The sequence below is a fragment of the Aspergillus tubingensis genome (assembly GCF_013340325.1).
Source record: "Aspergillus tubingensis WU-2223L DNA, scaffold_6, whole genome shotgun sequence".
Taxonomy (NCBI): Eukaryota; Fungi; Ascomycota; class Eurotiomycetes; order Eurotiales; family Aspergillaceae; genus Aspergillus; species Aspergillus tubingensis.
The window spans coordinates 3,339,842-3,358,621 of NW_023336280.1; the positions used below are offsets into that span (position 1 = coordinate 3,339,842).

General features: G+C 50.9%; 7 protein-coding genes across 7 annotated transcripts; 4 read left to right on the plus strand and 3 right to left on the minus strand.

Moving 5' to 3' along the window:
• Positions 1-47: 47 nt before the first annotated feature.
• AtWU_04881 (ribonuclease H2 subunit C) lies at positions 48-684 on the plus strand (the record flags this gene model as incomplete). The annotated part of the gene is made up of 4 exons (XM_035499992.1): positions 48-192; positions 249-326; positions 383-594; positions 643-684. The coding sequence occupies 4 exons, from the start codon at positions 48-50 to the stop codon at positions 682-684; spliced, it is 477 nt and encodes a 158-aa protein (XP_035355885.1).
• Positions 685-1,215: 531 nt separating this feature from the next.
• AtWU_04882 (putative mRNA decapping hydrolase) lies at positions 1,216-2,364 on the plus strand (the record flags this gene model as incomplete). Its single annotated transcript, XM_035499993.1, has 3 exons — positions 1,216-1,291; positions 1,391-2,053; positions 2,120-2,364. The coding sequence occupies 3 exons, from the start codon at positions 1,216-1,218 to the stop codon at positions 2,362-2,364; spliced, it is 984 nt and encodes a 327-aa protein (XP_035355886.1).
• Positions 2,365-2,699: 335 nt separating this feature from the next.
• Positions 2,700-3,520, plus strand: AtWU_04883 (ubiquitin carboxyl-terminal hydrolase; the record flags this gene model as incomplete). Its single annotated transcript, XM_035499994.1, has 2 exons — positions 2,700-2,751; positions 2,814-3,520. The coding sequence occupies 2 exons, from the start codon at positions 2,700-2,702 to the stop codon at positions 3,518-3,520; spliced, it is 759 nt and encodes a 252-aa protein (XP_035355887.1).
• A 103-nt stretch (positions 3,521-3,623) lies between these two features.
• Positions 3,624-5,096, minus strand: AtWU_04884 (MT-A70 family; the record flags this gene model as incomplete). Its single annotated transcript, XM_035499995.1, has 1 exon — positions 3,624-5,096. The coding sequence occupies one exon, from the start codon at positions 5,094-5,096 to the stop codon at positions 3,624-3,626; it is 1,473 nt and encodes a 490-aa protein (XP_035355888.1).
• Positions 5,097-5,874: 778 nt separating this feature from the next.
• On the minus strand, positions 5,875-9,559 carry AtWU_04885 (putative RNA binding protein Jsn1; the record flags this gene model as incomplete). The annotated part of the gene is made up of 2 exons (XM_035499996.1): positions 5,875-9,244; positions 9,321-9,559. 2 exons carry the CDS (start codon positions 9,557-9,559, stop codon positions 5,875-5,877), a joined length of 3,609 nt encoding a protein of 1,202 aa, XP_035355889.1.
• Positions 9,560-12,865: 3,306 nt separating this feature from the next.
• On the plus strand, positions 12,866-15,329 carry AtWU_04886 (putative signal transducer; the record flags this gene model as incomplete). Its single annotated transcript, XM_035499997.1, has 2 exons — positions 12,866-14,798; positions 14,866-15,329. 2 exons carry the CDS (start codon positions 12,866-12,868, stop codon positions 15,327-15,329), a joined length of 2,397 nt encoding a protein of 798 aa, XP_035355890.1.
• Positions 15,330-16,492: 1,163 nt separating this feature from the next.
• AtWU_04887 (cytochrome P450) lies at positions 16,493-18,419 on the minus strand (the record flags this gene model as incomplete). Its single annotated transcript, XM_035499998.1, has 6 exons — positions 16,493-17,320; positions 17,377-17,404; positions 17,482-17,665; positions 17,724-18,057; positions 18,118-18,190; positions 18,268-18,419. 6 exons carry the CDS (start codon positions 18,417-18,419, stop codon positions 16,493-16,495), a joined length of 1,599 nt encoding a protein of 532 aa, XP_035355891.1.
• Positions 18,420-18,780: the final 361 nt, after the last annotated feature.

Below are 18,780 nucleotides of genomic sequence, written 5' to 3' on the forward strand. Positions count from 1 at the left end.
CATTGCTTAGACTGCATTACACGCAATTCCGTTTGACACACTTCAATATGTTCGCCATCCAACCCGCCCAGAACTCTTCCAACGAGACATCAACCGATAAATTCACTCCGAACATTCTGCCCTGTCGCATCCACCACGATGGCCCCGTTGACACGCTAGGTCGCTACTGGACGCCTACCACTGATGAGAAAGGTATAGACTAATTGCTTCGCGCCCGGCAATCCTCAACAAATGCTCATAGATCACAGATCAGAACCTGCAGACAGCCTACTTTCGCGGCCGCAAGCTAAGGGGTCGCCGAGTCGCAATCCCTGAAGGCTACGAGGGTGAGACCTACTTCAGGACATCAAATTTTGACAGTCCATTAATCTTATTGATTTAGGTGTCATTGCAACCCCCACAGACCGTACGATGCCTGCTACCCGTACGAGCGCCGACGTCGAGGTCGAGGAAGTCACACCAGAAGAGCCCGTGAAGATCCTTGAGAAGCAAGGCACCTTTGACGAATATGTGGTCTGGGGACATGAGTTTGTGCCTGCGGCAGATGAGACCTTTGTTAAGGGAGTGGAGGAGTGGATTAAGCTGGCTGAAGTGGTAGGTCGATATTCTTATAAGGGTTGTCCTCAGGCTAATGCAGTGTAGATGCATACGACTCCTGACAGTGAAAAGCAATCGTCTACTTGAGGGAAGGATTACGGTGAACAATCTCATTCGAAACGAGGGCACATATTTGTGTCCGCGGGCTGGATGGGTTCCTTGACTAACCCTGTCAACACATGAGCAAAGCCCCCTATTCGATGCGTCCCTATCGCCATACACGAAGTCACACCACCGACCTACTGCAATCAGCCATATATGGACAAGGATTATGCTAGAGCCGTGGCGCTAGCGGCATGTCAAAGGTAGAAGGGACGTCCAAGCTCCGAGTCGCTTTAAGCAGACTGCGACCTCGCCGAAAGGCTACCTGATTCAAGGACAGGAAATGGAGCATCAGGCTAGCTGCGCATGATCAGAGATACCCAACGGAAGAAGTTCTGTAACCACAACCATCTGGATAGCTGCTAGAACCAATCCAATACCACGATCCGATAGAGAATCCATATAGATAAGCCTGACCGCCCTCAAGATTCTGCCGCCAGAACAAATATCTGGGGTAGGGTCAACGCTTTACAACAACTTCTATAGACACCTCTGATCTTCAACAGACCCCTCACCATGTCCACTAACGATGCGAAGGTCTCACCGGAGGCACTCATCTCGAAATTCGAGGTGAGCAGACTCCTCAAACAAGGCAAGCAACCAACCACCAGCCAGCCAGCCCCTCCATCACCCCTCCCTGCACATCCAGACAAGACCATTGCAAGCAACATAACTAACCCAAACCCCAAAGACCAAAGTGGCCGCCGCATCGCTATCCTGGGTACCATCGACAACCAGCAAGGCATCCTAATCGCTGAACGCGCCGCCTTTGCAACTGAAACTCCTGAAGCCCTCCAAGCCTTCCACGCCGCCATCACCGACGTCAACAACCTCGGTGACAACGACATCTACCGATGGTACCTAGCCTCCTCGCACTCTACACCAGGAAGCCAGCAGCCCCCGGACCTCAAGATCAACCTCATCTGGCCCTGCACGGAGTCACACATCAAGAAATACTCAGAGCAGGTTGTGCGCATGGTCACCGAGACACCAGAGGTCTACCGGGACTCTATCCGTCCGTATATGAGCGCGAAGCGTGAGGAAGGACGACTGAACTGGGTATTTAATATTCTTGAGGGTCGCACGGAGCAAGAGGACGTGATTCTTCGGGAGAAGGGACCTGATGGAACTGAGGAGGGAGGGTTCTTGGTGTTGCCGGACTTGAACTGGGATCGGAAAACCATGGGGTCATTGCATTTGTTGGCGCTAGTCATGAGGAGGGATATTTGGTCCTTGAGGGACCTGAAGAAGAAGCATATCCCTTGGTTGAAGTATCTGAGGGAGAGGCTGTTGGAGGAGACGGTTAGGGTGTATCCCCAGTTGGAGACGGATCAGTTGAAGCTTTACGTGCATTGTAAGTTCTATTTCTGGTGCTTTGGGACTTGGGGTATCTGGTTACTAATGTGGTTGTGCTGTATAGATCAACCGACGTATTACCATTTCCATGTGCATGTCGTCAATGTCATGCTCGAGGCGGGTGCAACTCAGGCGACAGGAAAGGCGTTCGGGCTGGAGAACATCATCTCCCAACTGGAGACACTCGATGGAGACGAAGAGGCTGGAATGGCAGATGTCAGCTTGACTTATTTCCTGGGTGAAGCCAGTGAACTCTGGTCGAATGTGTTTGGGCCTTTGAAGCGGGGAGAGAAGCCGCTGCCGAATTGATAGAGTATACTAGACCCTAGAAAGTGATGAGTTACGATGCTACAACAATTACTCCCATTGTAAACTCCATAAAACCAAGCATATACATAGGTAGCGCTGTAAGCAAACCCATACTTCCATTGTTGATGCCGATCTAATCTATAGACTACTTAACTATATCGGAGCGGAACTAACTTTCCCTCGATCGACCCCGCAACACCACCAACGACGTCAACCCCTCACGGCGCCGCCATCCATCGCAAACTTTCCTACACATCTCTCACCCCTCACACAGTCAACATTTCCTCTTCTCAACAGCAAACCTCACCACTACATACAATCTACACATCCTCAAAATGGCCGACACAGCCGACGCCCCCCAAACCAACAAGGCCTTCGTGCCCCTCGGTACCTCCCCTCCCCCTCAACCACCACACCCACACCCACCCCAGCTAACACAATATACCCAGAAAACAACCCCGAAGTAATGACCCACCTAGTCCGCCAACTCGGCCTCTCCCCCACCCTAGGCTTCACAGACGTCTGGTCAATCGACAGCCCGGACCTCCTCGCCTTCATCCCCCGCCCATCCTACGCCCTCCTCCTCGTCTTCCCCGTCTCCGCAGCCTACGAAGCAACCCGACGTACCGAAGACGCGCCCCTCCCCGAATACACGGGCTCCGGGGCCAACGAACCCGTAATGTGGTTCAAGCAAACGATCCGCAACGCATGCGGACTCATCGGGCTCCTGCACGCCGTATCGAACGGCACGCCGCGGAAGCACATCACCCCCGGCTCGGACCTAGATAACCTGCTGAAAGAAGCAGAGGGGTTGGGGCCGATCCAGCGCGCGGATCTGCTGTATGAGAGTAAGGCGTTGGAGAGTGCGCATGCGGATGCGGCGAAGTTGGGGGATACGGATGCGCCGGCGGCGGAGGACTCGGTGGATTTGCATTTCGTGGCGTTTGTGAAGGGCGAGGATGGCACGCTTTGGGAGTTGGATGGGCGGAGGAAGGGACCGTTGGTTAGGGGGGTGCTTGGGGAGGAGGAGGATGCGCTGAGTGAGAGGGCGTTGCAGTTGGGGGTTAGGAGGTTTTTGGAGGTGGAGAAGGGGAGTGGGAGTGGAGAGGGGGATTTGAGGTTTAGTCTGGTTAGTTTGGGGGAGGTTTTTGATTGAGTTGGTGAGGTGGATGTATGTAGTTGTTGTATACCCGGTTACCGTATGGTAGATGATATTGGGGATGGTTGTGATTCGTTGTATGAGTATATCAAGCTCACATTCACATGTCATTATCTTCTCTATCAACCCACCATTCCTCAGAATTGAACTTCAAAACATCATCCCCACAAGCCCACCACCCAGCAGTCAGATTCCGTGCAAAGACCTCCAAAGCAGCATACGGCACACAACCGGCTGTCTCACCAGAACTAAAGAACATCCTCTCAAACAATTCCTTCAAATTCGGCTTCCGAGAATGCACATCCGGAACAGCAGCAATAACCCTTCTCACAATACCCCCATCCCCATGCCCATCCCCACAAGCACTCTGCACTCTACCAATAACAAGAACCTCATACGGCTTCCTCCACAACCCACCCACCTCCACAATCGGCCTCCCATCCATCGTAACCTTGCACCAAACCCACTCCTCACAGACCTCAAGCCCAGCACCCCGAATAGCCTCATAGGCTGTTTTCCGCGCCTTCGCGGAATTAGTAATCCAGATGGCTGCTACGGGGCCCTTAGCAACTGCACTAGTGCCGTCTTCTCTGTTGTCAAAGGCATCATACTGTAAATACCCCCGTAAGACACCACATATACGTTCCGTAAGCAAATCCCATCCTTTATAAAACTGCGTTTGATAATGCCCACTGCGCCGCACGGAGCGGTTCGTCCACGGTGGGTCGAGGAGGATTAGATTGAATTTCTGGTCGTGTGGTAGATCCGGGAGTAATAGCTGTGATGATGACTTGTGGATAGGTTCGGAGATGGGGATGGTGCAGCGGAGGAAGTGGGATGATGGGGGGATGTAGAAGGAGTGGTAGTTGTAGTTTGTGCTGTCATTATTTGATGCCTCTGTTGTTGACATTGATTGACAGCATATCTTCACTGTAGCTGGCTCAATGGAAGTGTTTTTGACCAGGTTGTTGGATAGCTCTGAGATGGATGAGAATGTGTTTTCTCCAGGTGATAGAATTAATGGAGGGTCGTTGCGAGTATTAGAGAGTGTGTTTGAGTGGATAGAGCCAGACTCTGGGTTCAGACATGAAAATGAACATGTGGTAGTAGTGCTGCGATGCCGTTTCCTCTTCTTCCCTGGTTGGATCTGTTCACTCTGGGCTGGATCTTCTGGACTGCCTGGCGCATCGTTGTTTATGAGACTGCGAGGCAGACACCACTCAAATTTATTTTCAAGTGCTCCTTTGAGCTCCGCCAGCTTCTCAACCACCAGCGGCTCGATGATCTCGGAGTGATATTGCCTCTCGGCAAGCGGGATTCTCTCTAGAACCCTTGCCCGCGCGGCCTCGGTCTTGGGCTCTGTCAAGGTTGGATAAGGTTCTCTCAAGGGGGCGGAAGATAAAAGAACCCTTTCTCCATGGTAGGATCCTCGGGTAGAAGAGGCTGGATGGGGTTGTGATGCCGGCGGCGTCTGTCCTGGAAGCGCTTGTGCCTGCGCGATGGAGCTGGGAATATCGATCACAAAGGCGGTGGCACTGGGGTTTTCGTAAAGTATTGGAGACTTGATGGCCATGGTCAGACCGGGTCAGACCGAGGGATTACTTGGAATAATGTGTGTCCTGACTTAGGGTGGCATTGTGACGGTTCGAAGGTTGGGAGAGGGAAAATGAAATTGATGGAAGGTGAGTTCTAGTGTTTGTGGTATTGGACTGTATGCTAGGGACACTGGTGGCTTTCTATCGATAGCTACAACAATTATTGCAATATACCCATGGCTTAAACATTGATTACCCCTGTAACTAGTCTCTCGCTGTAAGCTTGTAATGTGTGATTCCAGCCACAACCAGTGGAGCACAGCTCAGTGGCTAATACAGCCGGACTCATCATCATGCAAACGCAGGCCATCGGTTGCATCCGCTTGGCTAGACCATCCACTCCTTGAGTAACCGAATAATAAGAATAAACAATACCATCTGTTCTCATATCCAACAGAATAATAGCAAAGAAAAACATATAACCAAGCCACAAGGGGCAGAAATCACTTAAATGCTTATTGACATGACAAAGGCAACACCACTATGCTCTCAAATGGACAAAAAATTCACAACACTTTTTTCTCATCTCGTTCCTCCTTCCTCCGTTTCCAAGACGATCCAGCGTCGGTCTAGGTGTGACAAGGGTCATTTCGTTATAGCCATACTACTCTCTGTATCCCGGAAATCGAAAAAAGGGTAAGGGCAAAACTTTATACATCAGGTTGAAGTCAATGGCGAATTAAAGAGTTATAAAAAAGCCTCAATGCTGGAGATCAATCCGCATTAGCGTCGGTCGCCCAGACAAGCCGTAGGCTCTCACATATGCTGGGGATGACTCACACGGCCACGTCGTCCACCCGCAGACTGTGTCTGAGCTGGCTGCGCTTGGGAATAGAACTGAGTAGGATACTGATACATCTGAGCGGAGTTCGTAACAGGGCTGAATTGCTGGGGGGCAAAAGTCGGTTGGTTCATCACAGGGTTGGAGTTCATCTGGCCAGGACCGCCAGCCAAGGGCACTCCCGGGGTCTGCAGAGCCCGAAGACTGTCAGCCGAAGGTGCTCCAGCCGGGTATCCAAAGCTGGAATTTCCGAGGCTCGGGTATAGTCCCGAGGGAGAGAGGCCCCGGGACTGTGCAGCCAGGTAGGCCTGATACTGCAGTTGTTGCTGGGTCAGAGGCGCCAAGGGCTCCTGGCCGAAGCCGGTACCATTAACACCAACTCCACCAACCCCGTTAAGAGGATTGAGACCACCAGCAGAACCAATGCTGTTCATTCCATTGATACTGTATGGATCGAAAGGAGCGGGGTTGGGCTGCTGCTCGGAGGCAACGGGCCTGGTCGCGTCCAGACCTGGACCTAGCATGGTAGGAAATTGCGCACCATACTGACGTTCCATGGACTGCTGGGAGCCGTAGTTTGTTGCCGCCTGCCGGGAGGTTGGGCGGTGCTGTTGCTTGTCCGAGTTGGAGACGTGATCACGTCCATGGTGATTATCGCGAGCACCTCCCCGAGATGACAAGCCAACTTCGTCCATCAAGCGCTTGTAGCCTTGACTGGGAGTTGCCTTCAGCTTAGTGAGGACCTTGGAGACGTTCTTCACCACTTCGGCGCGCATAGACTCATCAAAGAAAGGTGTGGTAAGAACCTTGAAGATCAGTGTCGCGCCCGATGTCTGGTCGCTCAAGATCTTCTCCAGTACCTCGTCGCCCGGACTGAAAAAGAGAGCCTTCAACACTATCTCACGGGCATCTGGCTCGTTGCGCTGGTTAATCACCTTCAAGACAGTCAGGTAGGCGACCTTGTGGGTGCACAGGTGCACGAGATGAGGGACCAGGCGCGGTGCAAGCACGGTGCGACGGCGGGGGAAAGTGCAGGTATCCAAGAACCATGTCAGCAACAGAGCCCCGTTGGCATTCGTCGCAAGCTGTACGCTGTGGAGAGCAATGGCTGAGGCAAGCATGCGTTGCTGGTCCTTCGAGGCGTGGTGGCTTTCAAGGCATGCTCGCATGGCCCGAGCACCGAAGCGGCCCTGGGCGATCTCCCACATCCGACTGAGCATCGTCTCGAAGATGAAATCATTGAATGGTGCGCCAAAACGCAGGCAGCACTGGAGAACGTAGTTACCGTACTGGTCAAGGAATAACGGAACGGTGTATGGCCTCAGAGCATCAACAATCATCTGCATTTGGTTCGGAGTCTTGGCCACATCAATGATCTTCTGTGCGGCCCAGGTACCGTTCTTGTGGACACCAATTTCAGCAAGATGAGGCGCAATGGGTCCGAGCATCTGCTCCTTGGTGGATTCCGAGCAGAACTCGAAGAGCTTCTGGACGACAGTGTTTCCGAGATAATCCGACGCGAGCTCTGCGATTTCCGGCAGCATCGCAACGGCGGTTTCCTCAATCTCCTGGACTGAGCAAGCTCCATTATCGATCCTCTTGCGGATATCACGGAGCCGCGGTGCGTCGAACATCCTAGTTTGGCTGGGCTCGGCGATCGGGGGAATCTCATCTTCAAATGCATCAAAGGCAATTGCGCGATGGATGCTAGCGCTGATATTGTGAGCATCGTCTTCCGTGGCCCCGAAATCGGTGACGATTTGTGCCATTTCCGGCTGCAGCTCGGGAAGAGAAGGTATATGCGGAATGCTGGTGCCGCTCTCCGGTCTCACAATACCATCAGGTCCGTTCATGCTTGGATCAGGAGTTGGTGAAGACTGAGCTCCATTGACACCGGGCGTGCCAGAAGCAGAGGTGCCAGGTACTTTAGCATATCCGATCCGGACAGGGCCAGCGCCGGGGAAGATCTCCTTTCCGTTGAGAAGTGACTTGGCCTGAATGGCACTCTCAATGCGCTCATAGTTGACAAAGCCACAGTTCTTGTGGGTCAGAACGCGAGTAGACTCGATTTTGCCGTACAGGCTGAAGATCGCCTCCAAAGACGTGACCGTGGTGGAGACAGGAATGCTGCCAATCCAGAGAGCACGAGTAGGGCCATCCTGATTGTTCTCGTCTGCCAAGTCTCCCGTTTGCCGCATTCCCACGTTAGGCGCACCACTTCCACCAAGATGCATGAGCTGAACAGCTTCCGACAGCTCATCGTATTCTCCGCCTTCCGCGATGTTGAGGTCAGCGGCGCTAAAGCTGTTCTCGAGACGCGAAGGAGTAGCGAGGTAATTGCGGATTGACGAGCGCTGGGGAGGGGCCTCCAAAATTCCAGCCGTCCTGGCACGAGGTCGGCTGGCAGATGCGTGGTTGGCGAATGCCTGTACAGCAAGGTTGTGCTGATGAATCTGAGCCTGGGTTGCGGCCAACTGGGCTGCTGTTGCAGCCGCAGAAGGAGTAACGGTGCCAGAGGGAAGTTGCGAGTAGCGGCTCTCATACTCCAAGTCCTCGTCATCAGCATACTTCTCTTTCGCGTTCACCGAATACGATCGGATACGGCTGTTATTCTTCATCATGGCCAGTTCCGCCAGCAAAGGGGGCAAAGAAGACTGTTGTTGCTGCTGCTGCTGTTGCTGTTGCTGCTGCTGTTGAAGGAGCATATTGACATCAGGCCGCACAAGCGTAGCTCGTGCCTGTTGCGGTGTCTCCGCCAAGCCCAAGTAGTCTAGCGTTTTCACATCGGTATCCGCAAGCCCGTCCCTTGAGAATGACGACTGGCTGGGAGAGGCAGGTCCTTCAGAAGAGCGAATGCTTGTCAGTGTTGTCGCGCGCTCACGTCCGGTTGCCCAGCTAGTAGAGAACAAGGACGGTCCAAATGGACCAGAAGAACCCAAAAAGTTTGCTCTCTGGGGCATAGAGCCTGCTCGGAGACGCGAAAGAGATCCCGCGCTGCTCCCACCAGGGGCAGTTGCGGTCTTTGCGCCTGTGTCGATACCGGAAACGCCGGATGGGCGGAAAGGGCTAGTTGACGGCGTAGGGCGGGAGGTCTGAGGCATATATGGTTGTTGAAGATTCACCTCATTCAATGCACCGACGGGCGAAAATCTGGAAGGAACAGTCCCAGCTCTTGCTCTCCGGCCAGGGCTATTGATCGAGCCGCTGGAGGTAGGCACCAGATCTGGGAATCCTTCTTGGCTTGGGGACTCCGGGATGTTCTCGCGAAGAGGGGTGGAATGACCGCTAGTCGGCGGGCCCCAGATACTGGGCGAAACGCCTTCCTCTGCCTGGATCTCTCGCGCTCTAATGTAGGGGGGAAAAAACAGGCATTAGTCTGCGAGAAACGAAATAAGCGCATCGAGATAACTAGGGTGCTTACCGTTTAGAGTACAAGCGAGCCCCAAGTTCATGAGAAGGGGATCCAGCCCCTAGCCTCGCGCCGCCAATTGCGCCTGCGGCTCCATTCAGACCATTCGATGGGCCGAACGGCGACTTGATGGCAGCAGATCCAGAGAGATCACTGGGGGAGCTACGCCCTGTGCTAGTTCCCGACATTGGTTGAGTGGTCGGAATATAATTGAGGTTCATATGACCATCCGGTCGTGAAACAGGGAGCATTATGAATTATTTCCCTCCACCTCAAACGAAGGCGGACACCGGACACCTTGTGTATGAATACAAGTAATGATATGCAGTTGTCGGATCGGTAAAGATGCTGCTCAATCGGAGGATTGTCTCGCGAGGGTCATGTGTCAGTTCAGTGTGTTGAGAACCAAACGTCGATAATTGAGAGCCGATGCCAATGGGGAGCACCGGAGCAATCAAAGCTGAAACGATTGATCAATGAACGTAAAGTTCGACGCTCGAGGAAGCCAGCGTTCTGTGCGTCCAGCCGGTGTGTGGATGTGCTCGTGGCGGGGTTGACGGAGGACTGGGTCCGAAAGAATACGTAAGCTTGAACAAGCACGGATGCTCAGGAAATAGGAGAGACAGCGAGATCGATGAAGTAGTTGTCAATAGTTGTCCGTTAAGCGTAAGGCCCAGTCAGCTTTGTCACCGTGGGTAGTAAAGATAATCTTTGGACTAGTGGCCAGATTCGATTGCCACGATCCACCGCAGTGATTAGGTCCCGAGTGTTCAAAAATATCGCTAACCCGCAAGGACCCGCTCGAAATGACCGCAAGGACACGAGGAGATTGAATGGGAAAAATGTCGAGCGAGGGGGTGGGAAGAGCGAAAGAAAGGAACGCGGAGGTCGTTGATGTACGGGGGTGGTGGTGGGTGGAAGGGAAGCCGAAAAGGGTCGCTGGACTCTTTTAGGGTGGCTGGAATAAATTGCGCGGCTTCGGGCAGAAGCCAGAAAAAGATACAAGAATGGAAAAGACCGACGATGGGACGATACTAAAAGGGATACTGAATTGAAGGATTACTCAAAAGAGAAGAGATTGGGGGAGGGAAAAAGGGAAGGGGAGGTAAAATGGGAGAGTAAGACAGGAAAGGGGTGCATGAAAGGAGGAAGCGTAAGAAGGAAGAATAGATGGCGGTGGATGTTTGGTGAAGAAGGAAGAGAGTAGAGCTGCTGCACCGGCGCGGAGGGAAAAGGTAAAAGGTGGAAAAGAGACTTCGAGTAGAGAGAAGGAGGAAGGCGGTTAGTTTACTCAGTTGGGGAGCTCAGGTTTGCCGGATCCCGGGGGGGGCATGTCATATCCACTCGTCTGGTTGGCCGGTCGGGTTCACCCATTCCCTACTTATTTTTTTTTTATTACTCGAGAAGTGTGCCTGTGAAGTGCATGAAAATAAAAAATAAAAATAAAAAATTGTCCTAATTTTCTGACTCTGATGGTCTTTTCTTATGTTGGTGAAGGATCCTTCCCTGTTCATCCTTCATCCCCATCTTCATCCCTTGGTGTGCTCGTGCCCACTGCCCAGCTGGCGATCAACCATTATTTCCTGCTGCTTCTGCTCGAACCCCCGGGGGAAACAGAGAGGGTCAGGCCTGTTCGTTCGGTTCATCGATCGATCCCCCTCCTAAATTCGATTTTCGAGAAGCTATTAAATAGCGCATTTTCCACCCTCAGCCTTCCACAATTCCATGATCGGCTCTCTTCGCAATAGTCTCTTGTCAGCGATAATTGATAATTGTCGGTATACTTCCATAGTGCTTACTACATCGATCAATATTTTGTCTTATAGATCACGTAGATGTGAATATTGCTCAGTAATAATAATATCTTATGGTCTTGCTCTCACCGAATACTGAGTCGAGTTCCCACCTAATTTCGCTCACTAAATGGGTGTACAATTCTAAAAGGGGAAAGAGATCAGGCCCGGGTGGAGTCGATGCTTTTGGATAGCATCAACAGTTAATGACCGACAGCCTTACAAGACAACTTTCTTGGTTTTGAAATGTTCAATAATTCAGTTTCACTTCTGTAAATCACTGTAAATGACAGTTTATTCGGGACTAGTAAGGTCACAGTGCAGAGCGATAAGGTAGACTACAATTTTGAAACCAAGGTGAATCCATATATATTATTGCGGCACCTCTTGTCTACACCCAATCCGGATCAAACCTTCACGCATATGGCAATGAAAAGCGTACCAATGGCCTTTTCGACATCCTTGTCGAAGCTGAAACGGGGGAGGGATGCGACCCAGTTCTGGGTGATTGGCACTCTGAAACGTCCTAAGACCCCGCATTCCACCGTCCGTCATGTGTTTTGACATTGATCACCTCTCTTCTTTCCTCCCTCGATTGTGGCAATGAGTAAGTATGTCTGTCGGATGACCTGCCTTTTCATGATGTTAAATGGATCGGCGCATAGCTGGAAAAGCTGTTCGATTGAATACTCCCTTGCCGGTTTCTTTCCCAAGAAATTTACTGTCAGCTTTACTTATACTCGAACTTAACGGAGCCACATCTGTCATGATTACGGAATATATATCGGGTACTACGGAGTACTGCAGTAGATACTAAACCTGGAGCAAACATGTCAAATCCCTCTCGTGGGTTCAATGAAATCCATAACGCAAGGGATGAAGACATTCTGTTGTGAAGGGATGGATATTTCAAGTGGAATCATTCAAGATGTGAAGTCATCGGCGGAACTCTTATGCAGGAACGCTGCCTGTAGTCTGTACGACGGAGTACTTCCTAAGTAAACCCTGCCACATCCCTTGAGGATCCGTCATGACATACAGCAAGCTAATCAACCATGGCGGTAAGACAGTTAGTTATGCGGGGGCCAGGCTACAGGCTACTATGGATATGTGGTTTTCACTTTTCTTATTTCAAGCCAATATTCCTGCAGCTACTGTGACTTACAGGAACTTGTGCAACGCGGTACCTGACCCAGAGTATTCTCGGGTCGGGCTGGATGCTTGCGGTCCCCTGCCCGGAAGACTCGGGATGCCCCTCATGCTATATCGTATCAGGTAGGTTGGTTTTATACGCCCATACAAAATTTCCTGCTACGTGAATTAGGATTATTCCATCTCACTTATTGGGGTGACATCCGGGTTCTGAATCCCATTCATCACATACATAAATCACGTGATCTGACATATAATACACCTGAGGCATCAACTCACCACCCGCCACTGCCCTCCGCTGTATCTGCAATGATTTCCGGCACCGCCTTGCCAGAGCTCCGGTGCAACAATTAAGTCTCCAATAATCTGGGCTCAACTCTCTTTTTGCTCCCTTTTGCTCTCCACACATTAGTGGTATTTGAGGATTAACTGTCTTACGTGATTCTTCTAGAATGAAATAAATGAATAGTTTTACCACAAAGTATCACGCTTGGCCGATCTCATACGCGCCCGACCGGACTCGCGTTTTATCGTGATTTTACGGTCGGCTTCCGATAAACGATTAATGTTCCTCACTTGCCGACTTTGAATCAACAACTGTCCTCACGAACAATGGCAGATGATCATGAAAGCCCCTCCTCAGTGGAGGAGGCGCCGGTTGAGTCCCTCATTCAGGGGCGTGCGAAGCGAAGCACTGCCGGCCTTCATATGTCAGCCCTCCTGGACGCCGCCGCAGACGATGACCTTGCGCTCTTGTTCGAGGAAGTGGAGGATGACAACGAGTTTGCGATGGATGTGGAGGAAGAAGGGGGCGAAGAGGATGATATGCGCTTTGAGTCTTCCTCGGATGATGAGGATGATCAAGGACCCGAGTCTCGAGCTGACGACATGGAGGGGGAGCAACAGATACAGAAGGAGGAGCGACAAGAGAAGAAGAAAAAGAGAGCTCGAGAAGACCTTCGATTCAAGATAGCCAGCAAGAAGGTCAAAATCGATCCTACTGCTGTGTCTACAGTGCCTGCTCCTCGCCCCAAAAAGAAGTCGGAACGTATCTCATGGATCCCTACGCCGGAGGAAGGGCCCACGCGATCATCCTCTCGTCGCCAGACTATGCAGAACAAGGAACTTACGCATGCACGCCTGAAGGACAGCGAAGAAAAGCGCATCCGTCTCATCGCCACCATGGAGGAAGCAGCTAAAAGGAAGGCCCAGTTCAAACCGAAGGAGATGACGCAAGCCGAGCGTCTTGCAGAAGCAGAAAGGGTGGAGAGGCATAACAGCAAGAGTCTAAATCGATGGGAGGAAATGGAAAAAAGGAAGGCTGAAGAAAGACGAGCGAAAATTGAAGCCCTTCAGAACCGCCGCCTTGAAGGCCCAGTCATGTCGTACTGGAGCGGCATAGCAACCTGGGTTAATGGTCGCTTAACGCGCATTGGCAAAGTTGACGTTACGGCCAAACCAGAGAAGGAGGATACCACACGCAAGAAAAGCAAGAAGACGGACAAAGAAAATAAAAATGTGATAGAGCAAAAACCGACCGAGGATCCCACTGTTGCTGGTTCTGCCACGTCGCAAACAGCCCCTCCTCCCACTCAGAATGAGGGCTCTACGCTACCACAAACACCCGGCGATGCAGAACCTGCAAAGCCGAACCAAGACCTTGAACAGCAGCAAACAAAGTCTGAGCCCACCCAGACCAATGGCGCAGTATTCCAAGAGAAACCCGCTGATACACCAGTGGAGGCACCCACTGCTACGCCAAAGGAAGCACCCACCGATACGCCAATGGAGGAACCCACCGATACACCAATGGAGGAATCCACCCCTTCTCATGTGAACACAGAGGCTACTGCTGCTGCCCCTACTCCGGCTGCTGCTGCTGATCCTGTGCAGCCTGCCACAGATGCAGTTAACGACAAGTCGGCTACAGAAGCAGCACCAGACTCTGGTTCATCAAAAATTGAAGATGAAAAGAAAGAGGAAGACACCGAGACCAAGGCTCCAGATGTGGCTCCGGAGGAGAGCAAGTCAGATGATAAGCCAGATGTACAACAAAAAGACGACGCTGTACACGCAGCCGAAGCTCAGCAGCCTACGTCGCAGGAGTCTGGCGAGAAGCCTACGTTAGACTCCGAAAAGCAGCCTGACCAAGATCCACCAACTGTGGCCGCAAAGTCCGATGATGCATCGAAGGAAACAGCTCCTGAACCAACCACAGCCGCTGAACCTGTGTCTGAACCTGCCACGGTGCAGCAGGAGCTATCCCCTACCACAGTACCAGATGCAAATGCCGCCCCTTCGCAGACTAACCCGCAGAAGGAGACGCCCAATCCAGCACAACCGGGCCAGGAGGCTCCGGAGGTGCATACGGACCAGCCAGCTGTTGCGAATGGGGAAACCCCACAACCGCAAGTTCCAGAGGTACCTCAGGTTGTCGAGCAAACAGGACGAACCCTTACGGTGTTGGAGAACTTTGATGACAAGACCGCCCAAAGCCGCGAGTTTAGTATCTACTTCAACGCCAAAAAACCTCCTAGGCTAACCAGTATGCAATGCACCTATTCCCCCACTGCATGCACGAACACATTGGACATGCTAACACCGCAAAATAGAAATCTCTTCATCCCTCTGCGTTATTACATCACTACCCTCGCGCTATCGGGATCCCGAAACCTCTCTGCCCTTCGCAAACTCACATGCTTACAACGAAATCCGACACACGGTGGCACAAAAGTACAGCTGGAGTCCCATGCTGGGATGCTACGTTGGTCCTGTCGGAGTCGCTGCGCGAGGAGTACCAGCGCGGTTCCTCGGCGGTCCTGAAGCAAAAGAAGAAACTAAAGAGAGCGGAAAGGACGACAAAGCCGCTAGCAACGAGGCCACCACCACTAATAGTGACAAGACAGAAAAAGAGAAAGAGAACGAAGCAAAGACTTCCGCCGCGGAGGCACCTGCTCCATCTACATCCGGCCCTTCAGCTGCAGCCGCACCCGCGTCCGCATCAACACCCACACCCACACCCACACCCACACCGGTTGCGGCTACCGCGGGCGATCCGATGGATGTTGATAAATGATTTCCCTCTCCCATTCCAGGCCTGACCTGGAAAAAGAAGGAGTGGTTGCTATTATGTTGCACCGGCGTGTTCATGTTTCTATGCCCAAGATACCCACTATTACATCTACACCATCAGCTCTAATCACACGGCTACAAATATCATACGTAGTATCAAGACGAACTGTAAAGTAATCAGTATGCATGCCGGGGGCAAAGTCAGCTACTAGTAAATAAACCACCTCTCCACCTCCCGAACTTATGCACCATGTACACCATACCGGATCACATCCACATCTCCAACAAGAAAAGGATGAACCAGCGAACGCATTAGTAGCCCCACGGATAAAATACCTCAAAGAAACGAATCCAACCAACCACATCGTACAGTACCTAGCCAAATTCCAAACCAGCCCGAAACGTCCGTGCCAATGGCACGCGACATCCACGAGATGCAGCAGATACTTAAAACAAAGTATTAACATTATTATATGCGAAGTGCCCATTGGCACCCACATCATTCACAGTTCCTTTTCCATCGCAGCTGAACTCCCTCGTCTGCGCTGCGCCATGATGGTCATCTGCAAGTAGGAACTGTGGCGACTTTTCGTTCTGGGTTCTCCTACTCCTGTAGACAGATATGGTGGTTACGAATTGTGTTTTGTTTCACGGGAAGATACTTGTTTACTGGCTGCTGGGAAGTATTCAAATTAGGGTATAAGTAGGTAATACTAAGGAGTGTAGTAGTGGGTGTGCTACACATGTATCTAGATTTGATATCTCATAGTGAGACTGGTGCAAATGTGTTGTATGGTTTGTGTTACGGATTGTATACGAATCAGACAGATAAGATGGAGGAGGTGATACTTTGGGAGACAGATAGGTTAGTATTTTAGTTTGCTTTGGGGATTGAGATGTGTGTTCTCAAACTTAGTTGGTTGTAAGAGGTAATGTGTAGACAATCTGTCCTTTAATGGTAGGGATGGGATGAAGAAAGAAACTTGTCAGGTTCAAGATCTAATGGAGAGAGAGACAGCTTTTATTCGCTGGTGACATTGAGTGAGATTAGCAAGTTGCTAAATTGTGTACTGAAAGCTGGATGTATTGAACAGAGCGTGCTAGTACTATACACTCTGCTGCGTCGTCTTCATCCAATCTTCATCAATACCCAGAGTGTAAGGATCGTTAATCACCCTTAACAAGCAACCTAACGCCTTTACTTCCTTTCCTGGTAGCAGGAATGAACATATCAGTGGCAAACTCAACATCCTTGTTGGACGTTTCAAACAGTTCCAACCTCCCACCTTTCGCACCTGACTCATTCTCTGCACCGTGATACAGTCTAAACATCCTGGAGACGCAAATATAGAGTTCTGCATAGGCCAGATTGATACCCAAACACGACCTGGAACCCTTTGTGAAGGACACAAGATACCCATTCAATCTTTTACCCTCTTTTTCGGCTTCGATCCACCGTTCCGGACGAAACTTGCTTGGCTCCGGAAAGATGGCGGGATCATGATGCACAAAAACAGCATTCATGCTCATGGGTGTCCCCGGAGGAATTACCCAGTCCTTTCCACGCTTGTCGTCGTGAAATAGAACTGCTTCATCTGGGGATACACGTGCTAGCCGGGCAACAGAGCCATAGGATAGCCGCAGACCTTCCTGAATTACGGCAGTAAGGTAGGGAAGGTGTTCCAAGACCTCGATACCGATGTGTGCCGTAGGATCGGGGATGGAGGCTATTAGTTCGGTACGAAGACGGGATAGAGTATCCGGTTGGCTCAGCAGATAGTATGTGATGACCGATAGTGTCCAAGATGTGGTCTCAGTTCCGCCGGCTACGAGTATTTTGGCTTCCTGGCCAAGCCGTTCGACACTCTTTTCTGAGACTGGAAGATTCGGATTTGCTAGCAGATCATGGAAAATGGTTTTGGGCTGCTTTCCGGCCCCTGTATCTTTATCGTTCATGATCTGGTGCACCTGGACCACATTATCGCGGGTGAAGGACTGCGGCTCATTAGCAATACTTCTCAAGATTTGATGAAAGCTGTCTATTGTAGTACCCGTTCATCCTCAAGCACGTTTGCAACTCTTTCATGCATTGCAGATTAGCTCCAATTTTTGATGTGTCATTACGCATGCAGGAACACAACATTGATCATACTCACGTTGGACTAATCCATGATACAATCCACGGCGGAATAAGCTGACCCATATAAATGAGCCAGTGATAGTGCTTCATCCAATGTACAACTTTGCTCATAGCAAGAACGGCCTCCTGAGCTGGCTCACCAAAGTCATGTTTTTGCAACCTCTCGCGCGAGTGGCTGAAACTGTACTGCATAATGACGTCTACATCTGTGAGTATATTGGATAAATGGAGGTTTATTATTTTCACCGTTGTACATACCATTGGTAAACGCAGCGTAGGCAATATCCATGCGGACTGGATGACCCGTATTTTTCAATCCATGCAGACGTTCAAGGAGTTTGTCGACCTTTTCCCATATGACAGGCTGCAAACGACGTACACTTGCTTTTGAGAAGAATGGGCTCAGAGCAGAACGACGCATGCGATGTAAATCATGTTCTATAGTAGAAAAGGTACTGTCGGGCGCCCCAAATTGATGTTTGAACTGGGGATTCAAATTCCTCTTCTTCTTGCCGCCGGGTGCATACAACTCATCATAAAAGGCCGAAGTCTCGATATGAAGCTCTTCGGGGTTGATGCGAACAATGGGCCCCTATAAATTGTAGTGTCACTATATATGGGGTTTTATTCACAACGAGGTCATCCTACTCACGTAGCGCTTATGCATATCCTTGACTTTGAAGATGTACCGGCCACCACATATTGCATCGTAATAGAACTCGTAGCTGAAGCGCGCAGTCAGCTTCATCGTTCCCTCCTTCCTTCGCAGGGGCTACTTTGAGAACTAGAATTCAAAACTCACAACCAAGTCACAGCTGCCAACGGGGGCCCTGGGAAAGACGCGATGGGGCTAAGGTACAGGCGATACACTGCGCAGCCTATCAGATAGGCAAGCAATAAAGTTAGAGTTATAGTAGCCACGAAGGAGGGGCTGAGCTCCTCGAACAAGGCCATTCTTTATGAAAGATCGTCGAACCTTTCTTCGTATGTTCAGGTATGGCGATGTGAGAGAATTGAGGAGGAGATGAGATGGCGTGAGGGGTAATGGCCACTAGCAGTAGTCTCAAAGGTCAGCACCTACTAATGCTGCTACTACTAGTACTACTAGTACTGGCACTCGCGCTGAATGGATCCTATGCTTCCTTTTTCGAGGAATATTCCGCACGCGGAAGATGTGTCCTGATGGCCTACAAACGCAACGATGCTGACTGCACCCCGATCTGGGGTGTTTGCTAGCAATGATTGAGGGTGTATGATATCGAATACGCAAAGAAACAAAAAGCTTTAGGAAGTGACATTTTGTTTTTATTCCATC